Raw genomic sequence first — 15059 nt, 5'->3', positions numbered from 1 at the left:
TTAGTTATATATATATAATTATTATATATATATATATATATATATATATATATATATATTTATTTATTTATTTATTTATTTATTTATTTATTTATTTGTTTGTTTGTTTATTTATTTATTTATTTATCTATTTATATACATGATTCCTAGTAAAAAACAAATATTTTAAAAACAAGCAACCATCTGGTACGGTACATATATAGGCCTGAAATGGTCCCACACTGAACTAAAAAAGCATTGAGACCTCCAGAAAGAGATACAATTTTCGAGAAGTTCAACGAGTTTTTGGCAATGTTATCGATTAAGCGGAATAAATGAATGAGATCAAATCCAGATAATTAGAAAAGATTTGAATTTAACTTCCTGCATTTGCAATAACTAAATATTTTTTTTATTTTTTTAGAGACCACAATTTGATGACTTTATTGATTTAAATGTAAAATTTAAATTTAAATTTCACATCCTTATTGATTTAAACTCGATTATCGGATTGCACTTAATCGTCATTAGACTTCCGTCAAATCAGTTTTCAATTTTTGTTCATCCATTCGATGCTTTTCACAAATTACGCGAACATTACCATTTGACCTTCTAAACTGTGTCTAATGAGTCGAAAAAGTTTATTAATACTATAGTGAAATTCGAATTTTCTGCCTTTGAACTATAAGTAAAAAGTAAAATTTCATGGACTTCTGTAGAAGAAGCCCTCTTATTTTTCGAAAAAATAATAATTTAATCCAAATTCATAATGTAATGCTGTGTTGAGATTTTCCCACCACTCTTCTTTTTTTTTTGTTTTGATTAAGTGTCCTAAATAATTCTTTATTTCTATCTGAAGCTATTTGAAATTGACTTATTTATGCTACACAAACATGAGAACTCACTCGCAATCTCGAGGTAATAAGCAAGATCAGAAGTATAAATGTTCCATGGAAAAAGACGGTAAAAAGCAGGATTAAGAATGATTAAGCTGCTTATCGATTTTCTTTAAATTATAGTTTTTATGATTAAAACACCAAATTTCGCTACTTAAATTAAATTTTAACTTTATTTTGTTTTGCCAAAATTACATTTAACTTCTTAGCACCCTATCAAGAAGATGGATTTTAAATAAGCTGATATTAGGTGATAAAGATAAATAAATCATTTATATCTGTTTACCAAATTAAGGAAGCAAAAAAAGTTAATACGTCCGAAATGAATTATAAACAATTAACATACTTTCAAATAATACTATCGAGGAATTGTGTAAACATTTATTAATTTGATACAAAATATTAGTTAAAATGGAACACTTTTATAAAGATTAAATTTCGAAAAAAACTTAATTTCTCTATTAATTTTTGTATGAAGTTTGCAGAACTGAAGTATTAATGCTTCATAAATTTTGAATGCATCAAATTTCTGCTTCAATAAAAATGCCATACTTTGTGGTAGTGGGAAAAACTTTCTAGCTAGCATAATGTGTTAGACTTTGGCCAATAAAGAAATGGATCAAATCAACTTCACTGTGTTCGTTAAGATGACATATTGAATTTTGAGGAATTTTTGCACTTAACTTAATCAATCTTTCTTTTATACCACCTAAAGTTAAAATATATCATAAAACATAGCATAAAATCTTAAGTTATCGAACGTATCATCAACCACTATCACAAAAATAAGTCTTATCAACTAATACTCTTATTTAACTCAAAAATTTCGATTTGTAATTCTACAGAACGTATACACAGTAATGCAAGTATCCTTAAGCGATTGCTTTACAAACTTGGTCATGGCATCAATTCCGACAAAAAAAAAAAATGTCTCCTCGTGATACCATCCAGAAAATCAATAAATACTGTCTTTAGATGAATCAAGTAAAAAGGCAAAAATCAGCTTGTAATGTCAATTATCCTCAACTTGATCTTTCATCTTTTTAAAACTTTAAATTTGCCAAAGATACCACCAGTTGGGCTGAAGAAGAAAGATCACTCTATTTGAGCATCATATGTCGAATGTAGTGTTAGCAGAAGGAATGGTATATAACTGATTTGGACAATATGAAAAAGTGGATGAATAACATTAAGCAACAATCGAAATTGTAATCTTCACCTTTTCCTAAATCCATTTCATCGTTTTCAACAAATACTCTTTGAACATATTCTTGAAATTTTGTACTATTATTTACTGTACAATAAGTAAAGGTTTAAGCTTATAATGGTAAGTTTTCTTTGAGAGTTTCGGACTAATTGTAACAGTTAATATTATGTTATTAGAAACATTATAGAACAAAAACTCATTTTAGGATTATCAAGTTTCTATTGCAGGTCAGATCATGTCAACATATTGTTTACAATTAATGCACGATAACTTTCTATTTGAGATACGTGGACTATAATTGTTTGTGTAAAAGGAAGTAAACATTTTGAAGTACCTTATCTTCGCTTTAGCTTTTACTTTCCCTATTCATTAATTTTTTTATATTTAAAAAATCGGTATTATTTCTTGACCTCACTTTACTCTTTAATTTGGCCATTTATTTGTTTCTTTTTTTTTAAATTTTCTTATTTGTTTGCTTTCTCCTCCAGTTGTTTTTATGTTAATTAACCATATACTATTTCCCTTTCTTTTACTGTAGTAGAACAAAATATCATGTCCACACTTTTACGAAACGTCGCGAATAACATTTAATTTTATTGGCATAATATTTCATGATTTTTAAGAGTAACAAATTATAAATTATTTTACGAAAGAAAAGGAAATAGTATGAAGAATAATTGCGGGAAGTATTGATATCGTTCTTTGTCACACATACTCATTCAACTGATTTAATTCTTTGGTTATTCTAAATGATCATGCAAAATATCTTTTGTATTTAGATTTTTTTGGAAAAGAAAAAGGTTCCTATCACGAAAAAAAGTAGTAATAATAATTTTAGAGATTTTACTTCTATAAAATGAAATTTAGCAACGATATTTAAAGACTTCTCTAAAATTATAATAATAATAATAATTTTTTACAATCAAATTCCGACAAAATACATCAAAATTTATTGTAAAAACACTAATTTCATTCTTTTATTTGAAAGTTTGAGGACAATAGCAATTAAATGAATTAGGCTATATTGTTAGAGTATTTCACTTTCAAATTTAGTAAGATTTATTACTAATCCTTGTATGATTTAGCTCTTATGTTTTGCAAATTCTAATAATTAACGATGGCAACCAATTTTATACGAATGATTTGAAATATAATAGAGACTGTTGCAAGTTGCAGAAACAGAAAATGTGAACTTTTTGCAAATTACACTGGACATATTGAGATGACAGGTGACCAAATATGTATTTTGTTTTAGCAGAAGCAAAAGCTTACTGATATAAAGTTATTGAAAAAAAAATTTTTTTTTTTTAACTAGAAAGAGAGATCAATCAATCAAAGCATGTATTTATCATGCTAACAATATCTGGCAAACAGACGCAAATTTTTATAAACGATGAATGATTTACCCACTTCCATTTCAATTTATTTAGCAGTTCATTCATTTGATTGATTTGCATAGCTCTTTTCTTGTTTTATTGGCAATAACCAAACCTCATAACTTACGACTGCTACAACTCAGAAAATCTGACCTATGACCTCAATGACTTGACTCTCTGTTAGGTTATAGATAGACAACAGTTCCAGTGTATCCACAAAAGTGATACATAAGCAATCACTTATAATGAATGGCAAGAATGCATGCTGATTGTTTTTATGGGATAATGCTTTCCAAACTATAGTTAGCGAACCACAGATAGTCTGCACGAACTAAAATATGATCCGTTAAAGACAGCAGCGCGATGAGTAAGAAACAGGCGGAGATTGTATTTATCAGTGTTTGGTAAACTGATAAGTTAAAAGTTTTGATTAAAGTTTCTCTTCAAGTTGAAAAAATTCATTACTTTTGAATTTTATGGTCCTTACTATAAGCCAAAAAATTAGAATGGTCTTTCATCAAGAAAAATTTGGATGCCAACGCATTAGAACAAGCAGTGAAGAAATAAAACTTGGCCATTTAACAGTAAATACCGAACACTTGTCATTCCTTCTCTCTTTGTTCATTTTTTATCAAGCAAGAAGGGTAAAATTAAAGTGATGAAGCAGTTGAAACGATATTCTTTTTCACTTGTACAGTCGCTAGATTGATAACTGCTATATGAACAAGTATGCTTCTCGAAAGCTTTGAAAAATTAAATAATATGTTGATTGATAGACAAACAAACTAAGACTATTACTAGTTCAACAAAGTGAACAGGTTTCAAGACTATCAATCTGAATTGTTTCGTTATTTCAGCAGTTCGTTTTAGATCAATTGCATTCATAATCATGAAATCCATTATTTTAAATGAATCAGATCAGTTCACACGAATACTTTTGTAATATTTAATGCATATTTTTGGTTTTACAAAGCAGCGTTATAATTTCTTCCATTAATTTCTAAAATGAAGAAAAAAATGTATCAAATTTAGTGATGATAACCATAAAGCAATAAGACTGCTGCTCGGAAAAATTTTGTGGTAAGGCTGCTTTCCGGAAAAATAGATGACACATGAAAATTTTGAAGCGTATGCATAAATTTGCATCTGTATAAAGTTCCAATTCATTCAATTAAGATTTTGGTGAATGTAAGATTTCGTCCTGAATGATTCTTTAGATATCAGTTCACAAGCCTTCTTAGTTGTAGTATTGCCAAGGATTGTGGATATCGTCGAATTAAGATGATTCCTAATTAGCTTGGATAAGGGTGTAGTTGAGAGGTCCGTAAAAAAAGCCAATGAGTGAATGGTCGAAACGACAGCTAGGTATATTAAAAAATTTGTTGCGAAACTTAAAACTAGAGATTTCATATCTTTTGTACTATCACCAGCTGTAAAATTCTGTTTTATATACTAATTTACTTCGGTAGAAGTGTGGAATGATTGTTGGAAACAATTAATTATCTCCTGCAAACTGAATGATGCAATATTTCTGTAGTGGATGAACCACAGTATTGTTTAGTACTATCATCAATTATAACTTCATTCTAGGAATGTTATCAGTGATATGACAAGTCTGTTTGTAACATTTCAAATTTTTCTCCACAAAGTTTGTAGTAATATTAGAAATTCCTTGGCTAGTTGAAGCAATAAAATAACCAAGTTTCTAATAGTCATAAAGAGATATTAAGTATTTAATTAACACTTGGAGTGATGAAAAAAAAAAGAAAAGACAGAAACTTACCCATTTTTTCTGGAACATTTATCAATTGAGGATTTATTATTTTGTTCAACTGTTTCCTATTGAAAGAATTAAATATTGTTAAAGTTGTCATATGTAAAGATATGGTTAACTATTGGCAGTTATTTTTTTCATTTTTTTTTTTTGGTAAAGGAAAGGATCAAAGAAACCAGAAAAAGAGCCAAAACTTTTCCAGAATCAAGAATACGAGAATTTAGTCGTATTCAGGAAAAGCTAAGAATATAAAAATTTTTCCTGTATAAGTTCAAACGAGACAACAATTTTGCATTAGCTTTTATCAACATTCAAACATTCAGTGATTAATCAATGTTGTCTACAATTAAGCAAATGTATTGTCCATTTTTATCTCGTACTTTTTGTAACATTCATTTATTTTTTAATTTCATTTCAGTTTATTAGTATTGTTGGCATTGTCGTTCTATTTTTCATTTCATTTTAATGAATATTCATTTTTTTTTTCTCTCTCTGTTAACTATATATTGTTTCAAAGAATCTGAGTAGGGAGATATGAATTAAATCATTTTACAGTGCCAATTAAAACTTGCCGATGAATTTTATTTTCACTTTTTTCTTTTCTGTAGCAGCAATTAATGAATTTTTACTAACCTTTTTTATTCTAGTTTTTCACTTTATGAATTTTATCTTATAAAGTTTTAATTAAATTTCAGTAAATTTTGACGAATCAAATTAGCCGGAGAGAACTATTCTTCGGCATTCTGATGCTGGAGACTTCGTGTCTCGGTGATAAGCAACTTTTACTAACAAATAGCAATTTGGATAATTTCTTGCAACATTATGTATTCCCCGTACAATTTATATTTGGTGTTGCTGGCAATTCCATCAATCTCATCGTACTACTTAGCAAAGGAATGCGTTCAAAGGTTTTATTTATTCCATTATCTTTTTTTTTCTTTAATTTATTGTCATAATAATTGTACGAATTATAACAATTCTATAATCATATCTTTATCGATTTTTTAGTCATATCGTTATCAATTTTTCAATACTTGACATGAATGCAAAAGATACATGTCCATTTCATTTTCATTTCAAATATGCAACAATATTTTTTAGACAAATTCATTATTGTCAGCAATGGCATTTGCTGATTTAGCCCTGTTATTTTGCATGTTACCGCATTCATTGGCCTCATTTGAAATCGCATATCATAGCTATACATTTCGCTATTTTTACTATGTTAGCAAACGTCAATTAAATGCATTCGCAAATTTCTTCTCCACAGCGGCAACTTGGTTTATCCTTTTTTAAATTATTTTTCACCTTTTCTTCTTCTGTTCTTTTTTTTTATTGAATTCTATGAACTATTGAAGTTAAAAATATGCAAAATAAGTGGAAGTTACTGTTATGTAACTTCTAATTTTATTTATCCATACAAATATTTTTTACCTATAGATTGTTTGGGAAACAATTAAGTTCCTTCTTTCTATCCAAATTAATGCTTGCTTGATCTGTCTCAATAAGTTATCTAATTGTACAAAGAACAAAGACTGAATTAATAACTAAAATAACTCGATATAATATATTTATCAATAATGTTTGTTTTTGTTCTTATTTGTTTACAATTTAATTTATGCTCTTATATATATATGTATTAATAGAGTAATGCTTTAACCTTGATAATATTATCAGCATTCGGTTCTTAGGTTAGTGCTTACGGTATCCATGGAACGATTTATTGGTATTCGATCACCGGTTCACGCTCATTTCAAGTGGAAAGAAAAGGGTGTCCTGCTGATTATTGTATCAATATTTATTGGCGCATTTGTGATCACATTTTATCATCATATTGCTTACAAATACAGCATATATACTGTATGCAATGGTACTCAACTAAAGGGTAACGTTAGGCCGGTTTGTTTCTCTCTCATTTTATTCATTTTTGTTTCTTAATTAATTAACTGACAGCTGATAAATTATATTGGATTTGGAAATAAAATATTTCGACCGTTTCTCAATTACATTCATTGCCGCATGTCTCCCATTGACAACTGATAGCGGGTGTTACACATTGAAATGACCACTGACATTATGATATCAATAGGACTACTTCGTCGAGTCATCCAATAAGGATATTAAAGTATTTGAGATTAAAGTTACGATGCAATTGTTAAAAAGTTCACTTGCTTGCAGTGTCTTTCATCTATTATGAACATTTTTAAAGTATCACTTGAAATTATTAAAAATCCTTGTCCCAAAAGAAAAGAAATATATACAATGCTAGAAGATTCTAAAATAAATTCGATTGAAGTAGTAAATTTTTGTCAAATCTAAAACTTACTAAGACAAAGAAATATGATGTAAATTGCAGATAGATTATAATTGGACTGGAAATAAGTTATATGGTAATGCGCTGACAAAGTACATTCATTATGGGAAGTATTTACAACTGATAACAGTTATCTTAGTACCAATTGTTGCTGTTGCATTCCTTAACGTATCACTTATTTGTTTGATGCGTAATCGTGTCGTAATACAGCGAAATCGTAGTACCAGTACTAACAGTGATTATAGGTTTAGTTTCTTATCATATCATATCTGTAAATAACGAAGGAATTGGATAAATAGGAAAAGGCAAAAGAGAGAGAAAGAGAAAAATTAGGATGAAATGCATATAAAGGAGAGTAAGGAGAGAAAAAAAAACTGCCTCCTGAGTTTTATTTCTACTTTGAAATTTTAAAATAAATTTAAACATGAATATCCGTCATTACAGTATGTTGCGAAATTGTAATGATACCGGAATAATGCAACGGCAGGAGAGGAAAGTAACTGTTACCGTACTAGCAATCGTAACCTGTTTTACTATAACCCATGTATGTTTTCGAACTCCTATCTCTTTCTTGTTCTACTTAATTTGAATTCAATAAATTTATTTTCTTAAATATAAATTACTCAGTCTACCGTTTTAACAGTTACTAAATTCAAAACAGCCTTGGGAAGTTGTTTTAGACCAATTTTGCCCAATTTCCAGGTAAACACAACATTCTTAACAAATGCATTTATCAAAAATTGTCTGGATTTCTAGGCTCCATCATTGATACCATTCGTTTGGGAAACATTTGGCATTTCTAAAGAGAATCCACGGCCTTTTTTAGTAGCAGTCAGCATCGCTAACTCATTGCTTATCACTGGAAAAGTCCTTAATTTTGTATTATTTTGCTCAAGTTCAGTGCATTTTCGTCGTCGTCTGATGCACATATTACTTTCCCATTTTGTTAGTTTTCATTTCACTGATTGGCATTTTTCTGCTTTCTCTTTCAACTATTTTGTATGCATTCCAAATACCTCTTCGAATTGATATGATAAGTGGTCGCTAGAAGTTAGAAAATATCTATTGAGAACTTTTGTAAACTTCTTTCAAAATTTAGATGAAACGATCGGAAAGCCGAAAATCGAGAAAAGCATCAACATTACAGTCCAAAAATTTCGCACCTGTACCTCAGATGCGAAAAGCGAGCACATCCCTCAGTCGACGCTCAATTCAATGGCAGGATTCGGTGAGAAGTAAATTTCTAGCTGAAGTAAACAACTGAAATATATCATTACTTGACAATCGTAAGAATCACAATGAAATTGCACAAGAAGTGTGAACTTGAAAACAAACCTTTTCTAATTTTCTCTTTTTTCCTATATGGCATTGTTATGTTTAATTGAATCGAATCGAATCGAATTAAATTCAACTTAATTACTTCAAATATTAGGATGTTTATCTGTTGACAGTATTATATCGTAGTCTGATCTCATTTATGTTTATATACAATTTACAGTAACATTCATTAGACATTATTGTATCACATCGGAAATAATATCATAACAAATGGATATTATTTAGTGGGGAACGAAAGAGAGAAGAATTTTACATCGTTGTCTTTTCCTCATGTCACTAATAAACATTCAGCTAATTTACACAGTATTGCGCTAAACTAGCCTCCAAATCAAGCTCAATAGAATCCGTCTGTTGTGAAATTTTAAAAGTCGTTGGAGGTGGCACATATGGTGCTTGTTTCGGTATATCAACAATAAAAAATTCGTGCTGCAGAGCTACTTCTGCTGAATAACGTTCCTCAGCTGAGTAAACGATGAGCTTCCGCAATAATGAAAGACATGTTTCGGAAGCTAATGGCACTGAAAGTTAATTCCATTTAAAATAAGATATCCGAGTTTTAAGCATAAAGTGAGACATTTCCAGAAAATATTAGGTGAGAAACGCTTATGAACAAATCTATGAGAAAATTAAAAATTGTGTTCGGAGTGCGCTATGAAGATCGTGTAATCTTAATTAACACTAATATGTTGGATAAATGTTTGCATCACTTTATCCAAACGGTTTATTCATTTTTAGCCTATTGATCTTAATTTATGAGAAATGAGAGTAAAGAAGAGATTACCTATTGATTTCCAGTTGTTCACTGGTTTATTATCCTCAAAAATAATTTTACTACAACCCGGCATAATATCCCAACCTTTCCAGTTTCTTTCACAAGGTGAGCCAAGCACCGATATCAATTTTCCGATTTGTTCGATATCATTTTTGCCCTGCAATGGATAATTACTTCACTAATACATTTTCCGATTATAAACTTCAAAATTCATGGGAATGAAGATGTTAGTATCCAACAACAGCACGAAATAATATTTCAAACGAAATAATATTTTCGAAACTATATAACAAAAGGATATTTCAAACGAAACAATATTTTCGAAACTATATAACGAAATAATATTTGTTCTTCTGATGATACTGATGATATTCTCCTGCTGATATTATGGTATTTATATGCGCCATGGTAAAGACTACAGTCGCAACAAGCAATTTCAAATCTAGGCAAGCGAACCCTATTGGAATTCAAGTTCAACACTTTAACATTGCTTCTTTATTCTGGATCTTCGTATGGAGGGTATATTAGCAATTCCATGTGCGATACCATTTTGTTAGAGTAATTAATTAAAATTAAACGGTACCGCGAAGAGTGGTGCACCATTATAAAATTCAGCAAATATACAGCCACAAGCCCATTCGTCAACTTTAGGATTATAAGCTGTCGAACCGAACAATAATTCTGGTGCCCGATACCATCTTGATGCTACCTAAAGCAGTAACCGAACTTAAGGTGCATTTAATACAGCACAGTGTTAAACTGCCGATTCGCCAGTGTCCAACCACTTTGAATTTCCTCAGAAATTAGCCGAATGAACAAAAAAAGATAGAGCGTAGTGGAACTTTGTTTATTATCCATACCTGGCAGTCGTAATTTCGGTTGGGATCATCCGACACATAAATACAACATTGTCCGAAATCCGTAATTTTTAGTAGTCCTGTCGATGTAATTAATACATTGTCCGGCTTTAAATCCTCCAAATATCACACATATTAATACAACCGCAACAAACACAGAGCATTACAATTAATTAGCTCATTTTTTTTTCTTCTTAAGAAATAATTTCACTTTAAAGCTAATAGCTTACCCGATGCATGATATTTAGGCTATGCAGATAATCCAGACCGATAAATAGTTGGTACATATAATACCGAGGGATTTCGTCATTTAATGGACGATTGAAATCCTGAATTGCTAATTTCAAACTGGATTCAACATACTCCATCACAAGGGAAACCGTATCCGTATTCAGCATCACATCGAATAATCGCACAACCTTAATTGAAAGTGATATCATTCAATACAGTTATCTTTTAAGCGGATAGCAATCCATGATGAAAATTTCAAAAAGAGTTATCAAGTTAAGAAATATGATATACGAAGATATAAACAATGCCTTCGTTTACTCAACAATAAAAACGCGCTTTTTTTAAAAAAAAAAAAGTTTCTGGTTGATCAAAAAACTGAATAGATATGGCGAGTTATTCATGGTGATGAATAACTATTAACATTTTTGTGGTATGCATTTCGAAGAGCGAACACTTCTCGAATTAGTGCAATTTCATTCCGACTATTTCGTTTCAGCGGTATTCGTTTAATAGCCACTTCTTCATGACTCTGTAAAAAATGCTTTAGCTGTGCTACTGGATTAACAATTTTGGATCCTATGGATTTTTTTGTTGGTGTTCCAATAACCTAGACCAGATTATCCTGTCCTAAAAATGAACTAGTGAGAACAGTGAAAATGAACCAATGAATGGACCTAAAAAATCTACATTTAACCATTCACATATGGAAGGGTTTCGAAGATCACTACATTTGTTGATAAACTATAAACGATTGCTAAAAATTATCAGTCTTAGAATTCAGATCAATCAATCTTAGTACTGCGCAGCAATCAATTTTGACGTATTCCTTGGCTAACAACTTGCTTGAAAATGAGTTGCTTTGAGAACGACACCGAATGCACCTCGTCCAACAACAGAAATGATATTATAAGAATTATCGTAACCCTCCGATGTGTACAGCCTCGATCTTGACACCATCCTCCGCCTCTGCAACAGCTCAATGTAACTTTGCACGAAAGTCATCATCTCATCACTATAACACCAGTTCGACTGATAAATATCCCTTGGTAAAAATAGCTTTCAAATTAAAGACCTTCCGAAATTTAGAATAACGTCTTCCTGAAAGAGTTACATATTTGTCTGATACATATTCGTCCGGATGAAACGCTGAAACAAGCACCTCATCCCCCCCCCAAATCCGTATATTACAACAGATTTTTCTGGTGGGGAAAACAATTCAGAACCCAAAAAATTTCTCACAGTAGCTAGCTCTGTACTTCATCCGAACAAAGTACCGCAAAATTAATCTCTAAACACGAAAAAAAGAAAAATGACAGCATAACGTGCACAAAAATTTGATTTCCATAGAACGCCCATTTCCTACTTCTTGCGGTAACCATGGGAACATCGAGTAACAACTACTGCCGGTTAAAAAAAAAATCAAATCAACTTAGCATGTGATACCTTCACCAGGTTCTTGTGACTGCACTGCAAATAGCAGTGTAGAACAGTAGAAATTAGAATGGTGATAATATGCTGGTGTATTAAATTCCCAACTACATGCATATGCAGTATTGGGTGATATATTATACTAGGTGATAGATATGAAGCAATTAGTACAATAATTGTTTCGCAAGATGCAGCTTTAATATTTCTGCATGTGCTATTTTTGCACTGGAACTTCGTTAAGTAAGCGAGATTTTATGCACCAAATGTAGACAATATCAAATTTGAACATAAAGAGTAAAAATATAAAACAATTATCTGGAAACGTCACATTAAACTTAAATTTGCATAAGAATAACATCAGGATTAGATATATCCAAAATTCTTGAATTTTGGAAATCGGTTATAAACCGAACAAAGAAATTTAGTAGATTTATAAAAATTGCTAGAAGAAATCAAAGATGAATGAAAGAGCAGCGAAATGGCGTGCCGACGACCGAACAACATATCGAAACTCTAAGAAACAATAGATTCTGTGCAGTTGTAAGAAGCAAAGAGAGAAGAAAACTGGCAAACAGTATAGGCACATATTGTGAACAGTTAAATGCATATTTCACTTACATGACTCAGTCTGAATTTAACAGTAAGAAGATAAACACCAGCAGCAGTGTCCATGCATAACATCTGACTTAAACACGAGAATTAATCATTTAAGTGACCTTTTCGTAGGATCAGACCAATCCTTGAGTTTGCTTCAAAAAGACTACGCACCATGTAAACCTGAAAATGTTTCCATTCAACAGTGTGACAAGTATCAGCAATTTCTCCCACCATTGAAAATATTCATAAATCCGATTTACCTGCACAAAGAGAGCAAACAGCATGACAAACAAGTGCAACACGCTCCAGAAATTTATCATTTCATAACTGCGTTCAATTGCAGTTCGATCAGCTAATTCTATACTTGCATATTGTCTTTGTAACCTTTCAATAGTATTCAAATTATTTTTAACATTGGCCGTCACATTCTGAAAATGGGAAAGTACTCTTGAACAATATTTTGTAAACATCAATACACAAAACCAATTAAGCCAAACTGGCTATCGACTTAGGTGATACAAAGGTACCTGAAAATGGTCAACACGTGTATCCAATGTACGCAAAACTTCTGTCCCAACGTTGATCTGTTGATCAAAATCTCCAAGAAAGTGACCCTGCGCATCCAGAAGAAATATTTCGAAAAAAAACCCGCTTATCTGATTGAATGCTGAATGTATTATCAAAACAAAACAAGTAATCACCATAACCGGCACCAGCCATACTCAAATCAATTCTGAAATATTAAAAAAAAAATTTAAAAAACTTGATAAGCACCTTTTTAATAATCACATTTCGCATATTGCAAATTTACTGATAGAAGCTCAGTAATTTTCCAGTTAATCACTTTTTTCCCACTCTCCGACAAGAAACAAAAGTTCTAAGGTTCTTCAGTCCCTTGAAGAGATGGAATTTGTGCAAAGGTGCTTGAAAATATACTAGGACAGCCTGTTTATCCAATTAAACTTTGACTAAGTGCTACTCCAACATCGGAAAAAAATAAAACTAAAAAATTTTAACAAAACAAAAAGCTATGACAAAATTAGGGATTTTCGACAAACTTGTGCGTTCCATCACCATGCTTCAAATCACTGATCAAACGTAATCCTTTCGGTGAGGTAATAGAGAATGTAATGTCGAGTTTGCCACCCTCAATGACCTGTAATATAGATCCAACATATGTGTATCTCTAATTAAAATTCATTTCCGTCCAGAAAATTAGTGAAAACATTACCTGGAAATCAACTTCAAATGATTGGTATTTTTCATTGGCAATCGTAAAACCGTAACACTCTGTTTTTCCCGCTGGCACAATTACTGTATAGTCATACTCATCTGCTACTACCAGAGAAAACAATAAAAGATATAAGAGATGACGTAGAACCATTGTTATAGCACATCGACCTCTCATCAAGCAGAAAACTATCTTAATTTTGATGAAATTCTCCGTCCATTATTTTCCAAGACTGCAAAAAATTTCTTCATATAAGTTATAGTAAAATGAAAAATGCAAAAACATGTCAGCTAGTGATGCAAGATAACAAACTGGGAACACACATACTCAATAAAGGGGAATGTTCGAAACACATCATAATACGCAAGCAAAATTACTCCTAGGTATTACTTACACCAATCAGAACCTTATCTATTGGCTTTTTGTAGATAGTTCCCAATATTCCCGTCACTTTAAGCTTCTTTGCAACTAGCGTTAAGTCACATTTATCTTGATCGCTTCTAACATCACATTTATTAACCCGATAAGTCATACACAAACCTCGAACCCACTCGCATTACATTCCCTACAATTTGCAATTCTGCCCTGAGTCAGCATTTGTTTAATAGCAAAAGAAATTTGTTTAATAGCAAAAGAAACCATTCGTGGGTAATGTAGAAATCGACAAACTGGCCGGCGGTTCACTTACTGCACTGCGATCCCCATTTCAAGCAATAAGTGGCAATATCTTTAAAGCTAAATATAAATCAAATAGATACTAAATGCCAATTTCATATATTTGCCAGTTGGCTTTAATATCTGAATTCTGTGGTCTTTTTAGATGCATACATTTCCTAAACACTGAATCTAATACCAACTCATTTATTCCGTTAGTGTCGCCTGAACTGGTAGGAAGTTTTTATGAACAAAAACCTATTTTACATATTTGTAGAAACACAAAGCAAGTACATCATCCGGCTACAATAAGCACAATGTTCAAGAGTTTGTGTACATAACATTTTATTTATATTAACTAAACCTAAAACACATTGTATTTTCAACTGCAAAGGATGAACTGCT

General features: G+C 31.1%; 3 protein-coding genes across 3 annotated transcripts; 1 reads left to right on the top strand and 2 right to left on the bottom strand.

Moving 5' to 3' along the window:
* Positions 1–5918: 5918 nt before the first annotated feature.
* On the top strand, positions 5919–8810 carry LOAG_07401 (G protein-coupled receptor; the record flags this gene model as incomplete). Its single annotated transcript, XM_020447419.1, has 7 exons — positions 5919–6140; positions 6334–6512; positions 6924–7131; positions 7589–7791; positions 7991–8090; positions 8303–8491; positions 8646–8810. The coding sequence occupies exons 1-7, from the start codon at positions 5979–5981 to the stop codon at positions 8808–8810; spliced, it is 1206 nt and encodes a 401-aa protein (XP_020302346.1). The 5' UTR covers positions 5919–5978.
* Positions 8811–9100: 290 nt separating this feature from the next.
* Positions 9101–11717, bottom strand: LOAG_17143 (CMGC/CDK protein kinase). Its single transcript, XM_020449802.1, has 7 exons — positions 11588–11717; positions 11166–11273; positions 10744–10932; positions 10517–10630; positions 10240–10365; positions 9666–9813; positions 9101–9402 (listed from the first exon to the last, which is right to left on the bottom strand). Exons 1-7 carry the CDS (start codon positions 11699–11701, stop codon positions 9176–9178), a joined length of 1026 nt encoding a protein of 341 aa, XP_020306620.1. The 5' UTR covers positions 11702–11717; the 3' UTR covers positions 9101–9175.
* A 1154-nt stretch (positions 11718–12871) lies between these two features.
* LOAG_07398 (hypothetical protein) lies at positions 12872–14177 on the bottom strand (the record flags this gene model as incomplete). Its single annotated transcript, XM_003142931.1, has 6 exons — positions 12872–12949; positions 13030–13197; positions 13297–13383; positions 13418–13502; positions 13828–13925; positions 14001–14177. 6 exons carry the CDS (start codon positions 14175–14177, stop codon positions 12872–12874), a joined length of 693 nt encoding a protein of 230 aa, XP_003142979.1.
* Between the last annotated feature and the right edge of the window lie 882 nt (positions 14178–15059).

This window comes from Loa loa (assembly GCF_000183805.2).
Source record: "Loa loa unplaced genomic scaffold supercont3.44, whole genome shotgun sequence".
Classification (NCBI taxonomy): domain Eukaryota; kingdom Metazoa; phylum Nematoda; class Chromadorea; order Rhabditida; family Onchocercidae; genus Loa; species Loa loa.
The sequence above is the reverse complement of the archived record's forward strand: the minus strand, read 5'-3'. Positions and strand labels throughout refer to the sequence as shown.